The 17,958-nt window shown below is 39.1% G+C and overlaps 1 protein-coding gene across 1 annotated transcript in view; it reads right to left on the bottom strand.

The window, feature by feature from the left end:
- Window positions 1-17,958, bottom strand: part of CDKAL1 (CDKAL1 threonylcarbamoyladenosine tRNA methylthiotransferase) — a 426,399-nt gene that overhangs the window by 264,000 nt on the left and 144,441 nt on the right. Inside the window, exons 7-8 of the mRNA XM_082328770.1 lie at window positions 17,126-17,174; window positions 2,168-2,288 (exon numbers count right to left, since the gene is read on the bottom strand). Of these exons, the coding sequence (XP_082184896.1) occupies window positions 2,168-2,288; window positions 17,126-17,174 (170 nt within the window). The remainder of the gene's footprint in view (window positions 1-2,167; window positions 2,289-17,125; window positions 17,175-17,958) is intronic.

Here is a 17,958-nt window from a genome sequence, read left to right as displayed (position 1 = left end):
ATTTTCAGAATCTGCTGAGCACTGCTGCCTTTCTAAAGCTATGCTTTAATTTTCAAACCCAGAGTAGTAACCAGAAAACTCACCTGCAATACACAGGTGGAGAGGCTGGGGAGGGGGAAAGGGAAGAGGACGACAGGAAAACACAATGACCTGTATTTCAAGAGAGACAAGATTCCTTGAGCACACGATATAACATAGAATGGGACATTAGTTAATTTAGATGTCTTATACAACTGACTTGTTTGTTTGAGGTTTTCAGAATACTCTGGTCTTATCAAGTCACATTTGACTTTATTCTCCATGAAATAAATATATTTTTGTGGTTTCTAGTATTTTTTGAGATTATCCTATGGTACAAAATACACATTCTATTGACCTGAGAACAGCAATAACTACTAAGCAAAATAATTAGTGTTTGTAAACTATCAGGTTCTAAATAAAAGGTTTTTGCAAAGGTAACATCTTAGGGAGATGTTAACTGTCTGCAGTTTGATCAACTTCGGAAAGAATTTTTTTTAAAACCCAGTATGAAAATACATATGTTCAAAATATTAAAAAAAAAAAAATGCGCTTTTTCAAAGGGTTGTTACTCTCATCAGCCACCTAATGCCAAGTGTATATACCCTACAGTACCCTGCTTGCATTAACCTCTATAATTAGACTAGCAATAACCTGGTATTGGAAATAGCAATACATTTTACCATCTTAAATGCACTACTACAAATCAAAAGACATGTAAACGAGACCATGGCTCAATCAGTTTGCATCCTTGACAACATTTACAACTAGAAAGATATTATTACATTAGATTGTTATAAATATTAATGGAAAAGAAAAATTTATACCACCTGAAACTTAGACACAACCAAACATAAAAGAATACTTTGCTTATTTTTAATCATGAAAAGGATTTTGATCACATGGGCACAAACAAGATGTTGACAGAAAAGACAATAAGGGAAAAAATTTAGATCACTTAAAGTAACTGCACCAGAAGAGCCAATATCCAGACTTCAGAAACAATCAATGCATGAAACTGCAGTTTAAAAAGGTATTATAATTCAGCAATATGACAAAACGTCACCCATACATTTACCATAAGTCAGAGGAAGAAAAAGTAACCACATTAAGCCTTGAACTGGTATTCTGACCTAAAAAGCACACTAGGTTTTACAGCAAATTATGAAGGCAAGATTAATTAAAGACAAGGAAGTAAGAAAGAAAGAGGACAGTAGCAAAACTCTTATGAAATGTTTATGATGAAAGTGCTAGACTAAACTCAAAACAAAAAGAGCTAAGATCTACCACATTTTCTTTCTCTAGGCAGTAAGTTCACACCTACCTGGGATGCCTAGAGCAATGCATTATATATTTTACCACCTGGGAAATTATTACGTAAGTTGGAGAAGATGGGGAAAAATCAGAAGAGGACTTGTGTGGGGTTTTTTTAATTTTTTTGTTATTGTTGTTTAGGGTTTTTATAGGAAACTGGCCAAATGGGAGATGACCAAGTGGAGCTGAGAAAAGGAAAGCATCAAGGGAAGGATGATTAAAACAGAATTCCTCAAAGTAGAAATACAGAACAAAAAAATGCTTGTAGTCTTATGGAGAAATGGGCATTCAGATTTGCTTGACAGGCAGAGGGTAGCTTATTCAAACAAAGAAAAGGATGAAATATAAGCATGATAACTCTTTACAAATATATTAGAGAGACAAGAAGCAAATAACTATATCTAATTTAGCCACTAATACATTTGGGCTGACAATCAGGTGTTTACAGATCTTAATGATGTTTACAGATCTTAATGAGTTACTACTGAGTGATATTCCAGAACTGCCTTCTTAGAAATCAAAAGAGCACAGGAAAAAAAAACTCTAAATGTTTTTTTCTTCTCCAATTTTCTTAGGACTTTTTCTTTTGAGAAAGAGCTAGATGAACTTACAAAGAGGACTGCATGATTGTATGCAGCCCTGGAGCAGAAGTCTTGTACCCAGATAAGCAGGGATTTATTTTCCAGAAAGAATGCCACTTAAAATTTTTACTATTTAAAAGTGGTCATCCTGCCTCCTTCTGTGTAACTTAGGAGTAATACACCAGGCCTGCAGAAAGAGATAAATTGAATTCCTCAGCAGTACTGAATGTTTTGTAAGTTTGGAAAATTCTTACCCTGTATTGATGGAAATGATTTCTATCAGTGGGTTCTTCCTAATCTTTGGCAAATCCAGTCGTGCTCCCCCCAAACGCTTTCCATTATCCTTTTTCTGACCCAGCAGTCTCACAGAATGACCTTCAAATGAAGCACAAAAATGCAGTCAATACAAAGCACAAGTCCCATCATATTTGTTTTGATTTGCTCTTCTTCACAAGTAGTGTTTATACCTCAAAGACTGAAAATGAGAATGAGATGTAGTAATTTATTTCCACCAGCTAGAGCATTTAAAGAGAGACAGTTACAGGTAAAATAAATCATGTTCAAATGAACAAATTATTTAATCCAATTATCTTTTCACACTTGCATTATCTGGCTTATTCAATTAAAATGATCTAAGCAGTTTCATTTTCAGATTCCCAAGCAAATATCAACAAAGCAATATTTAAAGAAGTTGAATAGCAGGATTAAAATATTCTTCCCCAAAATTTCATTCAAACCTAAATTAGTAGGTAATAAACAACTCGATATTTTTTAGCTTATTATATGGATGACCAATACATTTCAAAGTTACATGACTCTATAAGTCTGAGGGAAAGTGCTGTGAAGCATATCCTGATAACATGTTCATGGCTAAGCTGACTACCAAGGTTTACATATATTCCTCCCGCACCAAGGAGACTGCAGGTCAGAAAACTGCCTCACAGCTCCTTTCCTGAAGCCAGTAATATTCAGAGAGTAAAATACAATCACCAACTGCCTACAACAGCACATCAGTCATACCATGCCAAGACCTATATTTAAAGAGCACAAATGACAGGGTTTACTAATATTCAGAAGCAAGATCTAACAATGAAGAATAAAAACAATTATGTGTATATTATTGCAACGGGCAGTGAAAACTGTGCCCAAGTTATAAATATAAGTCTTGTATCATTTATACCACAAAGCCTAAAATAGCCAGATAAGAGACAGCAAGGGAAAGCTAATGCTAGATACCTGAAAAGAGGTGGAAAGTACCCACTACTTGGAGCAGAGGAAAGAGGGAAAGCATGTATCCATTGAAGTTGGAAAACTCTTTGATAGTACATGAAACTACAGCTACGATCCGTCAAATATTTCAGAAAAGAAAAAAAAACAAAACCCTACCCTAAAAAGGAAAAGGGCAGGGGGTAAAAGGAAAGCATGAAACTAGGAAGTACTACCTGAGCTACATCTAGCATGGCAAAGCAGATAACCAAATCAGATCAGCTAAAAACCACTTTCAACCAAATCTCCTAACTGTACCAACAGCTATTTACAAAACTAATTCATCCATCAGTTAAAGTCTTTCTCCACTACCTGTTTTGAGGAGTCATTAATTAATTTTTTAATAATGTGGCATTCATACTCTGAATTTATTTCTGCGACACGGCAACAACAGCCCAGAAATAAACAACTACCTCTGGCATACCATCTTTCTCGGGTTTGTTATGATACGTGAAAATTCTCGATCAAAAATGTGATCTAATGAAGAAGTGAGCAGGACTGGCCTGATATCATAATGGTTAATACTAAAAGGTGGCATTGTAACGTCAAAAGGAGTTAAAAGGCATTATTTTTGCAGTTGCATTTGACAAAAATTTCATTACATCCTGCTGTGGATTTAGTAATATGGTACTTGGTACTATTAACATTTGTTAAATTACTCACTTCTACCTTTTCATGGCAATAACAGCAGTATCTTTGTCTCACAATACAATCAGTTATTTTCCAATCCAATGCTTCATTAAGGAGTCCCAAGCATGGCACAATTTTATTTACTTGTATAACAAGAGTGATTGCATTATGGTAGGCATAAAAATTAAACTAGAAGCAGAGAACATTCCTTTCTGTATTTCCTAATACTGTGGTTTATTTGGAATAAACCAGTTTATGCATTTTTTTAAATATTGAGTTGCATTACCATATTAAAACTGTATTTGGATTTATGGCTGAAAATACAGTGGAATGATTTTCAGTTTTCTTAAAACAATCAAGCTTAACACCACACTATCCAAAATTTAAAATTCGTACTTTTAGAATTGGGGTCAAACCACCATTCTGAAGTTTAAAAACCAAAACAAATCCAACAAACCACTAAAACAACCTGCCCCCCCAACAAGTAACATCTCAGAGCGCAGAATCAGCGAAGCGTGCTCTTCCCTGAATGCGTCCCCTCACAACGAACAGCTATGTGAATTGCTGCTCTCTAATAAGAATTTAGCTCATGCTCTCCCTTTCTCATTCTGGCAGAATTAACCAAAGAGGCAAACTTTTTCACGGAACTCCTGGAGAAAAGTATCCTTTAGACTACAAAACTTGTCACAAGTCTGTCTGAAATTTGTCAAAGAACTAAAAAATAGTAAGGAGGGAGGGAAATGGAGATAATGACAGACCTGTGCAGGAGGCACAGCTTTATAATCCATGTTTTCTTAGGAAAACAGGGAAAAAAAACCCACTATGGTAGTCTATAAAATCTTGTTAACCAAAAGTACTACTATCATCTTTGCCTTTCAGATGCTAGCCAGGTTACCATATACGTTAGGAAAAAAGAAAAAGAAAACCAACTTAGGACACTTGCACATCAAATGTAACTCACTAGAGAGCATAAGACCTAGCCTCTCATCTTCAGAGACTTTCTTAATTCAGGAAAGAAACCCCAGCTCTGTGACCACCCCTCCACTGAACACTAACACCCACCCCGGCCACGCACCCAAGCTCAGGAAATCTATGGCCTGGCAATCAAAGATGGCAGCTACTTCTCACATGATGCATGGCCACCGGTTTTCCCATATTCCTGCTGAATGACACTAAAGTTCGAGTCAATACGAGCCTTGCAAAACCTGTGTGACACTCAAGAGTTATAACATCCCCATATTTTTCACTCCAGACACCAGAGGATTAAAAAAAGCAAAACCAAAAACAAACAGTACTGGGAGATGAGTTTTAGCAGAGTTTAATGCTTCCAGAAAGCAAGCAGCACATGCATATCCAACTACACTGATGTGTGCTGCAGACACATTTAATTCTTCTTTTTTTTTTTTTAAAAAAGAAAAAAAAACCACCAACAACAAACCCTCGGTTACAGTATTCATGACCTTAAATCCTTTTTCCCCTACTCCATACAAGGACTATTTTGTTTCATTTTAAGTAATCGCTAAAGCATCTGTTTACAGCATTGTTTCTATTAATAAAACATAACTTGATAAACACTGAATCATACTTTTTCAGATGCTGTAGATCTTTTTTCCCCATACTTATTTCAACAAAACTTAAAAATAAATATTTTGTTGTCTTCAATAAGGAAAAGGCTAAGCAACATTTTTTTTTTTTAACTGTCTAACCAGCATTATTAAGCCCACACCAACATTAAGCATAACAGAAAAAGCAGTAATTTTAAATCTCATTTATGATCTCCTTTCAAAGCTTAGAATGGGGCAAAACATTGCAATCAAGTTTTACTTCTAAAGCATTTTATCTAATTAAGTTACCTTCTCTCTGACCTTACAGGTTGAATGACAACTTAACTAAGCAAAACAGGTGTCCCGAACTTAAAAAAATCTTTTTGTTTTCTTTCTTTTCTTTTTGTTTAAGTTTGGTACAAAAACATTTTGGGAAACTGAGTTAATCACAGTTCTATTTCCATAAGAATGAGTGCTCTATCTCAGATATCAAACAAAAACCACTCCTTTTTTGATGGCTCACTGGAAGATACAAGTGTTGAAACACAGCTTAATGACAAATGGATCTAGACAGGTTATATTTGAGAGCCTAAACATTCTAGCCCTATAAACCTCTTCTGTCATAAAGATAACTCTTCTACTTCCACACCAAATAAAATTATATTAAACTGAAAACGTTAATTAATTTGCAGTTTAGGTCATGCTTCAGAGCAGGTTTTCACTAATTAATAGATAATTAATGCAGATTACAATACAACAGTAGTACTAACCAAGTCCGGTGAGGAAGCGTATAGAGCAGAATCACTCCCAGCAAGTATAAGTGAAATCAAGCTAGAAGTAATTTAAAACGAATCAGAGCACTCTACTTATCAGAACTGACTGTTTAAAATTAAACTCATCTTTACATACAAGCCATTAGACGCAATTCACATTACTTGGCATTGTTCGCAGAGAGGATGAGGTTGGAATGAATTAATAAGGATATTAAATCCTATTGTTAGTCTAAAAAAGGGCTTTTAAATGTGTCAGTTTGATAAACCAGCGTGCAGAATGAAAACATTTTCAAGGCATTTTCACTTGTTAAAAAGGATACAAAAAAGTAACATAGTATTAATAGCATGCGCATATGCCTTTAATAGTAGATGTATGTGTTTCAGGAGTGTGACAGAGGCGGCCTGATCTTCAAATACAAATATATGAAGGGAACAGGTAATGGAATTTCTTTGCCTTAAGATTATAACAACATGAAACATGCCGTGAACCTCAGGCTATTGTCAGACCCCTGTGACCTCGACCCACAGAAGCACGTTAACGATATTAGAGCAAACAGATTCCAACTGGACTGGTATTTTGCTGGTTTTTGCTGGCACCCCTCAGTAGCTGCTGGGAAATAATGCCTGCTTGAAAGACGGAGGAGGGCATCCATTGCGGGCCCCTCCCCACCCCGGCACGTCCCGCTGGAGCTACGCAGCAGCGTGCCGCTGAACCACAACTCCAGCCAGGCACAGAGCACTATTTCTTAGCTATTAGCTTCAAAGTTCAGTACAGATATCTCAAGCAGGTCAAAAACATGAGTTTAAAGAAAATCCTCAAAGATGCAGGAAACCCTAGCCTTGGCAGCAATAATTTCTATTGTTTTCAACTTGTTCTGTTACCCATTCTTTCCCTTTCCCAGTTACATCGTTATACTTAGAGGTTATTCACCATTTCCTGAAAGACACTTTTTTTTCCTCACAACAAGGCTGCCAACGTACATCTCTGTACTTCCCATCTGTCTCTCACCAACCTGTTTCATCTTCTCCAGCATCTTCAGGGAAAAGGATTAAGCACTATTTCATGTACTCTTGCACACATTTCCTTCTACCATTATTCGCTTCTTAATGAATACAGAGCTTCCTTTCCTTACAGCTAACGCGGGAAAAAACGGCACGTGGGAGCAGTGTAGCTAAGGAAGGCAAAGCCATAGGAAGGGAAAACAAAGTAGTAAATTCACCCAAAGAAAAACAAAAATAAGTGTAAAGAACCACCAAAAGCAGTGATAAAGACTGAAAGGAGGATCAAGTAAATATAAAAGGTGAAAGGAATTAGAAAACTTAAGTGAAAGTAACAAAATCAGTCAAGAACATATTAAAGATAAAAGAGAGCCTAAGAAGATCAAATAAAAAACATGTCTAAAGGCAGAAGACACAAATCAGGAGCTATTACAAAACTTTAATATTGGATTTATTTCCAGAGTTATGTTCTTCTAACTCCATAACTACTGGGTAAAACCAACCTTCTAAACAGGTTATTTTGGATCTTCTGCCAGGACTAACAGAAAAAATAGCATCTGAAATACAAGGATGCAACACAAATTGCCTAACACACTGTACAGCTAACCTGGACTGTTGCTCATATTTGAGTTGGTGGTGCTTCAAACCCAGACGGGGTGAGCTCTCAGCGGGCAGGCAGGCTTAGAGCCCGAGCCCCGGTCTACCTCTGACGGAAGCAACCCACGTCTAGCAAGGACAGACCCTAAGCTCCTCTCCCATCTTTTCTCCCTGCCCTGCGGCACAAACAAGCTGTCCCACAGCAGACATGACTGATTGCAAAGGAATCCCCAAGCTCCCCAGAGAAATCACATGCTGCCAGACACACGCAAGGGCAGAAACAACAAGGACACAAATCGGCTTAGGGCTTCGCTGTGTGAATGCTCCCACCCAAACCAACCCCAGCTGGCCAGCAATGCATTAGTGACGTAGCGAAGGCATCCCTGAGTGGCATCTGTGGGATTTCCTGGCTCGGATAAATACAGGAAGCAAAGAAAAGCCAAACCTAACTGGTAGATACATGCCCTGCTCCTGGCCAAGCAACTAATATAAATTATTCCTCCTCTACATCAGTGAAGGTAGGGATGTTGTCTAAGAGTCAAACTCCTTCAACATGTCTAGGCAGGAACTGGGCCCGTTACAAGACAGGGACGAATTCAGACTAATGCTGTCAGAATTACTGATCTTTCCCTGTGCGTCACAGCATTACAGGAAAAAGCATGCCCTGGGCCAGGCAACCAGTCCCATCAGGCTGCTGATAGCAGGTGGTATGTTTGACCCAGTCTCTGCAATTCAGAACTCTCTCATAAAAAGGTTGCCTTCCACCCTATACCAACTCAAAAATGCTTCAGAGAAAGGTGCAGGTATTACTAGGCATATAGCACACATGTTACTAGCTTGAAATAGATATATATATATATCTACTAAGCCTTGCACTTGGAATTAGCATCCAACAACAATTCTGTTTCAGAAGACTCCAGAATGTGTCACACAGGTGAAGACAGGGGCTTTTTACAATTCATTTAATTTAAAAAACAAGATATTAAATATAGTGAGGCAGTTCACAAACTTCAGAAAAAAGCTCTGCAGGTGGCCCAGACTGCTAAAATTCATACATCACTTTCTCTCCATTAAACATACAATACCTCTTTATTCTTGATATTTCTCCAATATATCCTTCAATCATAACAATATCTGTAAGCACTAAAACAGTAGAGTGCAACAAGTAGAACAGAAAAGGAGATAACTATTAAGAAGAAATTACTGTTCGTATAAAATTTTCATAGAATTAAATTAAGAATGTACGTATAAGTATTCAAGAACATTTTTGACATATCCCCAGTACTTTCCTCTCTCACAACAAAAACGCTTGAAATGCCCTATTAAGGCACTATTTTTTTTTTTTTCAGGATTCAATAGCTTCACCCTACTTATTTTGAGATATTATTGTCTTTCTGAAAAAGTGACTAAACGTTAAATCTGCTGCGAACTCAAAATGCTGGCTACAATTGGAGAGCTCAGAAGGACAACACTAAGAAACAACTGCAGGAAGAGTTCCTCAGACCCTCTGTCCTCACCTCTCTCTGAAGAAATGCATTTGATCAGGATCAAGGATGCTGCTCAAAGCCTCGGGAGATTTTGGATAGAAACTTCCAAGGAAAAGAGATTTTGAATCAGATGAAACAGGCTGTGTTCTGAGGAAGTGAAATGCTGAAGGGTAGATTGTCAGAGCCAGCTGCAGCAGTACAAGTAATTTGCCTAACATTTTGGGGTGTGCAGGTTGAAGAGAACAAATTCAACCTTAGAGTGAAATGCTGAGCTGACCCTATCACTGTATGCAAAAGCAAGCTTTTACTTTCATCTCTACTCCTTTGCCATCTATTTGTACTCTTCCTATGGATAACTAAATGGCACTTGTTTGAACGAGGTACTCTCCGCATTTACCAGCCACGAGGATTCTCTAACAGAGCTAAGCCCAGCCAAGTCCAACCAATGTGAACAGGACAGAAAAATAGGGATGCTGTAATATGGTCATTCATTGAAGATGTGGAAAAGAGCACATACGGGTCTGGAAGAAGTCATCTTTTCCGTGCACATCATAGGCTCATTTAACAATGAGCAAGCACAATTTTGCTACTAAGAGTTTCAATCTGTTTCCCCCCATTGCTTGCTTACTTCTTCTGCAGCACTATTTATCTCCCATTCAGTTCCTGTGAACTACTTACAAAATAAAGTCATAACAATGACAATCATAACAGGGATAGTCAGTCCTAACAGTTTTCTAAACCAAAGCAATGAAATAACTACACTGAGAAAAATAATTACAAAACCCACTCAAAATCCTGGATCGTCTCACACACCTAATAGTCACTGCCTGCCCAAAAGCATTTGAACAGGCACAGCAAAAACTGCAATAAAGTTTGGTGTAAGAGCAGAAACCAATGGATGGCAACAGAAATCTCTTGCCCCAGTGGATAAGATTTTTACATTGAGCCGCATGATTATTGACGTTTTACAAAAGCAATTAAAATCTGTCTTTGCAGAAGTGGTTTCTCCATAATTACTGTATATCCCTCATTGTACTCTACTCTTTTCTTTAAATTACAGTCCACAAAGCTAACTCCCAGAATTGATACCGGCACAGATGATGGTATTACTATTTTGAACTCATTCCTTCAATACGTCACACTTTTCCTAAGCAGTCAGGAACAGGCAATCAAAATGCACCCTGGTGCTCTCACTGAAGCGTTCACCTGAATGACAACCCCTTCATTTTAAAACTGTAAGGCAGGATACCTTCAAGTCAAGTCCTTGATAAGTCAATGCCTGTCGTCAAAGTAGTTCTCAAATTAACAAAAGAAAAAAAATGCTACTGTAATGACGCTCTTTCCGCACATAAAGCCATTTTCTTGGATGACAACAAAAATCTATAATTATTATTGTTTAAACAGGAATAGCTCCAAAATTCCCAACCTGGGACACAAGAAAGGGGCAGGGGGTGACATTTACCGCATTATGCTGTTAACCTCAGCAATGAATACATACAAATGGGTGATGCTGAATCGTTTAACCACAGTCATTTTACCAAGTTACTAACAAGCTGTAGTTCTGTATATTGCCTCTTGAAAACCTGATTTCAACCCCCTCACCTTTTTTAGTCTGTCAAATACAGATAGCCCCTTGCGTAATTTTTGCCAGTAGTACCTTGGCTTTTCAATAATCTCAGTTTAAAAGGCAATTCTACTACCTAGAAATACCGTTACAGAGCAGTGTTCACGGGGTGTCTGTGGCGAGGGGCTGGCGGCAGGGCCTGCAGGGCGGCCCCTGTGAGGAGCGGCGGGGGCTGCCCCGTGCCGGACACGGCCGGTTCCAGCCGGCTCCAATGGCCCCGCCGAAGGGCACCGCTGAGCCCCTCAGCCACCGGCGGGGGCCTTGGGGAAAGCCTGGGGGAGAAAGGGCAAACCGCTGCCTGGCGGCGAGGAAAGCGGCGTGAGAAAGCCCTGAGAGCACCGAGGTGAGGGAAGGAGGAGGGGGAGGAGGTTCTCCAGGCACCCCAGCAGAGATTCCCCTGCAGCCCCTGGAGAAGACCACAGTGAAGCAGGTCGTCCCCCTGCAGCCTGTGGAGGACCATGCCAGAGCAGACGGATCTGCCCCGAGGAAGCTGCAGCCCACAGCGAGCCCATGCAGGAGCACTGTTTCTGGCAGGAACTGCTTATAGCCCCTGGGGGACCCACACTGGGGCAGACTGTGTCTGAAGGGCAGCGCCGCGTGGAGAGGATCCACGCTGGAGCCGTTCTTGGAGGCCTGCAGCCCGTGGGAAGGCCCCAGGCTGGAGCAGGGGAACCGCACGGGGAAGCGGGAGCGGCAGGGAGGAGCCGTTAGGGGCTGACCCCGACCCCCGTTGCCCAACCTCCTGCCGCAGTCAGAGGGAGGAAGCAGAGCAGACCAGGATGAAAGAGTGAAGCTGACCCTGGGAAGAAGGGGGGTGGGAGGAAGGTAGTTTTATAGTCTTCTCTTTCTTTCTCACCATCCTACTCTATTTTTAATCGGCAATAAATTAAATTAATTTTCCCCAAGTCGAGTCTGTTTTGCCTGTGACGATCTCCCTGTCCTTATCGTGACCCATGAGCTTTTCCATCTTATTTTGTCCCCTGTCCTGTTGAGGAGGGGGAGCAAGAGAGCGGCTGGGTGGGGGTCTGGCAGCCAGCCAAGGCCAGCCCACCACACAGTGAAATAAATAAAGCAACCCATCCAAAACTGTCCCCTCTCTCCACGTCCTTTCAAAGGATGTAGAAACAGAGACTCAGTGGGGTCACTACCCTCCCTCTGACCCTCCTCACGCTGCACTTCGGCACAAACAGTTCCCTGACTGGGAGCCAAACGATACTTTTCCTCAAAAAGGAACTCCTAACTCCTCCAATTTTTAGTCTTCATTTGGCTTGTCATCAGCTTCTGAAGTCAAGGCTACTCTTCCCACAATCACAGAAATTGAAGAGAGTATTTTATCTACTGTTATCAGCAGACTATAGTAAAATCAAACAGCACATACAAATATGATTTAATATGCTGGCATTCATATGCATACATATATATATATATACACACACTTCACTCTAAGGTACGCAATCCAGTATAAATTCTACACTCTAGCATATATATAATATAGGTACCATTTATCTGCCCATTTTCATCCAGGCTGACACTGCAACTATCAACAATCCATAATTACTAACCACATGAGGACAATTTAACAGTTAGTAAATATTGGTTAATGTTTAAACTGGGAATGGATGGGCAACTTCACCAGACAGGTCAACGTGACTGAAATCAAGAAAGGTTATGTGAAGTATAAAAGGCTTAACCCTGAAGTAATTTCCTTTGGTTGTTTTTTACAACCAAATCTAATGACCCATTGTAAAACTATGTTTTGTGAAAGCATTAGACAGACACAATATGGACTAAATTCAATTCAACCTGTGTCCCTCATCTCCCTAAGGCCTAAGCTAAAAGCAGACTGTACACAAATACTCTGATTCCACACCTCCCACCCCCAGAAAGCTTTAATAACATGGGATGTGAGACCTAGCATGTCTAGAAAGGAGGGGGAAGAGACCCAAATCTCTGAAGACTTAAATTCAAAACCAAGAAAAGAAAAATTTCTATATTAAGCAGTTGAAATTTCTCCCTTAAATTACAGAATAAATGTATTATCTTGCCTACTGTAAACTGTATCCAAACTTGTACACACATGCTGTATGGTTTTTTTTAAAGACAGCTTTTAAAGTGGTTCACAAAATGCTGACTTGAGCAACCACCATAAAGACATTCTGTCTTTCCCATCAAAGACAAATCTTCATCTTATTGGGACATGCTGTATAGCCCAAACAGCTTTTAAAGTCTGTACAGAAATTTTACTTAATGATGGAACATACATCAATGATAACCCTGTTTTCTCTTAGCTCACAGACACTCCAGCTCCTTAGCAATACTTTCCTAACATACTACGTCACCATAACATGTTACCGGGAAACTAAGCACGTGAGTGGAAATGGGTGCCCCAACGACGTAAAAATTGCTATAATCCAGCCTTATAATTTGGGTAATGTGCAGATGAAGCAAGCTTTACTAAACTGTTAAATCAGAGCCTTGCATGATGAAACTGTTCTGCATACCAGGAAGACTGACGCACTCTGGCTACACGATTGTGGCTGTCACTTTGAGAAACCTAATTCAGAGGCAGAGAGAGAATTAATTTGTCTAGCTTCTAGTAGGCAGTATATAGGTTTCAGATTATAAATTACAATATCATAGTAAAAGTACCTGAAGATGCCTCTAGTTAAAATACATCTTGGGACACAGTATAAATATTAATCAGACATGACCTGCATAGAAATAACTGTACAGTTATTACAGATCACTTCTGGAAATGACAGTTTACCTAATAATTTACCTGATAATCAGGAAATTTCAAAGTTCCATAAGACTTATGATAGAAGTCAGGGTGATATAGAAATGAGACATCACAGGGTCTCTTAAAAATTCTCCTTTGGCTGTTAGTGCAATAATGAACAGGAGCATCCTTCTTTCCCATTTTCTGATGAAGAAGGATAAAAAGGCAAAGTCACATAAAAAGTGTTTATGAGAATTATCTCAATGGAGAGGTGGGACCTGGCAATTACGCTGTTTTCAGACAGATGAGGTACAGATCTATTTCTTGAAACCACCTCTTGAACCAGCAGAATGACACTGTTCTGAAAAGGGTTTCCTGGCAGTGCCCTTAAGACTGAGAAACAAAGCTAGAAGAAAGCCCTTCATATTTCATAGAGAGTTCTAAATAATTCCAAGAAAGTAATTTTCTTTGGGAGTACAGTAAGCTTTCAAACAAATCCAACAGGGGAGCCATTTTCTTCGAAAACTAGAAAGACTATTACAGAAAAAAAAGGGGGGGGAGGGGAGGAGGCACACTCTTTTTACAAATTTTCCCTCTTTGTAAACTGTGCACTACAAAATTCAAGCATCCAAGAAAAATCTACTGTACCCGTTAAGAAAGGGGAACCCAAGGAAAGCTAGACTTTTAGACTTAAAACTGGCAACTACGATAACCACCTTGGAATCTGGACAGAAAATCCGGACAACTCGGTTAGGGTGACCAATCTACAGAGACAGCTGCCCTACAGAGCGCAGACGCTATGCAGTTTAAACTTACTGAACTTAAATATTCAGTAGAAACTTTTGTTTTAAACTTCCAATATATACATAGCTACATTGCAAGAGTATACCACCCATGCAACCTTTTGATTTTCTGTTAAAAAAAATAGGTGAAGAAAATTCTATCGCACAACTATGAAAAATATCCAACTTAAAACTAGTATCAGCTGGCTATGTATTCAGAGTTGGTATTTAATCCCCTGTCCCACACCACTTCCATCCCCTGAACCCATTTGCAGCTTCAGAATGTGTTACTAATGATGTAGACTTATGAAGACAGAGTGTTACATTTCATTTGTTTTTACATACTTCTACCATGTATCTATTTTACAGTATAAAATATTCTTAACCAACAGTCCTGTTATCTACAGTATTTTACTTCACTTGGATAATTAAAGTTCACGGTTAGACTCTTTCATAAAACACAGTGAAAAAGAGCTTCACGTTCTTCTCCATTAGTGGAAGATGATTCCCAAATACATAAATTAATGCATTCTCTTTAAACAAATTTAAATGAAAGAAATATAAGTAATTTTAAGTATTTAATAAGTATTTTTATGGCTGCCTTCTGTAAAAGTAAGCCATTATCATATGCTATGATCCCTGTCAATGTGTCGATTCTCTTTGCAATTGAAATTCTATTTTCACAGAAGGGTTATGGTTGGAAGGGACCTCTGGAGGTCACCTTGTCCAACCCCCTTGAACAAGCAGGGCCACCTAGAGCCGGCTACCCAGGACCATGTCCAGATAGTTTTTGAATACATCCAGGGACGGAGACTCCACAACCTCCCTGGGCAACCTGTGTCAGTGCTTAGTCACCCTCACAGTCAAAAAAGTGGTTCCTGATGTTCAGAGGGAACCTCCTCTGTTTCAGTTTATGCCCACTGCCTCTGGTCCTGTCACTGGGCACCACTGAAAAGAGCCTGGCTCCATCCTCTGTACACCCCCCCTCCAGGTATCTACATACGCTGATGAGATCCCCCCCGAGCCTTCTCATCTCCAGGATGAACAGTCCCAGCTCTCTCAGCCTCTCACATGAGGAGAGATGCTGCAGTCTCAGTCTCTTAATCATCTTCATGGCCCTTCGTTGGACTCTCTCCAGTATGTCCATGTCTCTCTTGACTGGGGAACCATTTTTGTTCATTTTTCCCAATAAAACTTCAGAAATCCTGTGTTCCATTACCTTTTGAGAAATCCCTGAAGGAACTGGCACAGTGTACGGAATTCAGCAGCCCACTTACTCCTTTTTATTCAAATCACTTATAGTAAGCTAGAAAGGAACCAAAATCTTTCCCAAAGTTCACACTTCTTAGTTTAAATGTTCCTTAACATGTCTATGAACATTATTTTCCAGAATTATATCAATATGTATGATGCAATCTTAAAATCAATTCAATGAAAAGCATGATTTTAACAATTGCTACTAGATTGTTTGTATTCTTTCTAGTCATATAATATTCAGTCACAATAACCTGAGTAACTATGTTATTGAAAAAGCAGTAATGTCTGGAGTCAGTATAAATATTACAAAGCCCGTTTTTGTAAAGGGAGGGCATGCTGACCCAGGTTATCATCTTACTCCCTTAAGAATAAAATTCAGGAAAATCAGATAGGGATCTCAAATACAGTGCTGTTATAAGAATCATGAAGCATCTCCATCTCCAACACATTGTCATAAACACCATGATGTTTCTGGGAAAATAGTTTGGCTTATTTAATAACAAATATGAATACATTGAATATGTTTCTTCTTTGTCTGTATAGTACAGTAGGTTGTACGCCCAAAAAACAGATGCCATACGGTAAGGACAAACTGGGAAAAGTTTTGGTTGGGAGTATGTTAGAGTACAGGTTTCATTTTTGAAAGCATTCAAAGCAATATGAAATCTTAAGGCCTTCAAACCACAAACTCTAGAAGCCTTACACAACACTACACAATTCCTTGATAGAAGCTTTTCTTTTCCTTTTAAAATTTTGCACTGCTTCTACACTTCCGTGCTGTACTTCAAAAACATCATACTCCAGCATTAAAGTTACAGGCAATGTCTTGTGGACCAGACACTTGTTTATATTGAAAGTACAGCCAATTAAACTAAACCTTGTAATTTAAAGCTTCATGGAACAGTAATTTTTATGGCCTGATAAGTAATGGAGACAAACTTAGGTAACCCAGAAAGACCCAGACAAATATATTTATTTAATAGCAAAATGTTTACTAGTCAGGCTACAGAAGCAATATTGTCTTTTTCCCCCTTCACTGCAAAGTACTGCGTGTACACACACATGAACACAGCCAGAGAGAACAAGGAACACAGTTACAAAAGAACATTAAACCAGCAGATAAATTATCTGTCCTGCTGAGGAGAACTCAAGGAAGTGAGCCAAAACATCTGAAAAGAAGAAAACACAAGAGGACTAAACATAAGAAAGTAGAGATATGGCACTGAATTGAGACAGCACAGAAACTTTAAACAGTACTCTACACCCACCTACATTGATGCAACTTAAATGATTTCCTGAAGTCGCCCCAGGATCATTTACCTATGAATCCAACGGGCCACAGAGCTCCTGCCAGAGATCATCTCTGAAATTACCACTTACACAAAGTGTACACAGCAAAGAGTTGCACTGCCCAAACAGTTAGCTAGAGGAGAAAGCAAGCATTAGGCTGATAAAGAGCATAACAGCAGCACTTCTGCTAGCTAATGCCTACATCTTTCGGGCTAGCTGCAATTATTTCAAGTGTGATGCTTACCTTTAATAGTTTCCTCCACAACTTCTACTACACGATCTATCTGCTGAACCTAAAAAAAGTCAGAAGGTCAATATCTAAGTAGTCAACAACTGGACATATTTTACATAAACTCTTCTTTCAAAAGTGTGTTCTTCTGGGTTAAGGGGGAAGTAAAGAGTTTGGGGCTATGTTTTTAGCTGGGTTTTTCCTGTGCATCTTGGTTCATCTGCCAAAAATAACTTTAAAACTCACCACCTAACTTAAACCAAATTTTGTCCTCAAAAATAGCAAGTTCCTGTAAGTTTGGCAAAAATCACCGAATGGCTAGAAAAGAGGGACCCTAGAAAAGAGTTTAGGCCTTAACTGCTGTTCATGGTCTGCGAAAGGCAGTGGTCACCCAGGCAGGCAGCACCTGGGCGGCTCAAACAGCCCCTAAGTGCTCCCTCTCCCCAGGCTCAACACAACAACAGGAGATGGTAGAGAACACAAGCAGCTGAGGATATTCTGAGGGCACATTATAGGAGAGAAAATTAAGGAAGCATTACAGGGGAAAGACACTGGAACATGGGAACAAATTAAAAATACTGTGGTCAAGTTTAAGGGAACAAGACATTGTAATGGACTTACTGCAGGCAGTGTTTGGAAATGGAAGGAAAAGCTCCAGTGCTTTTCATGAGACAGAATAATATTTAATGACCATGACATAGCATCTCCAACAGAGACAACAAATTTATGTTTTGGTGTTTGCCAAAATTCACCCATAATGTGATAAATAGCTCAATTATTTCTTTTTACACAGATTACTCTTTATTTAAAGTTAATGGCCAATATACTATAGAGTTTTTAGTACATTA

This window comes from Platalea leucorodia (genome assembly GCF_965183815.1).
Source record: "Platalea leucorodia genome assembly, chromosome: 1".
NCBI classification, from domain to species: domain Eukaryota; kingdom Metazoa; phylum Chordata; class Aves; order Pelecaniformes; family Threskiornithidae; genus Platalea; species Platalea leucorodia.
This window is presented reverse-complemented; position numbering and strand designations above follow the sequence as displayed.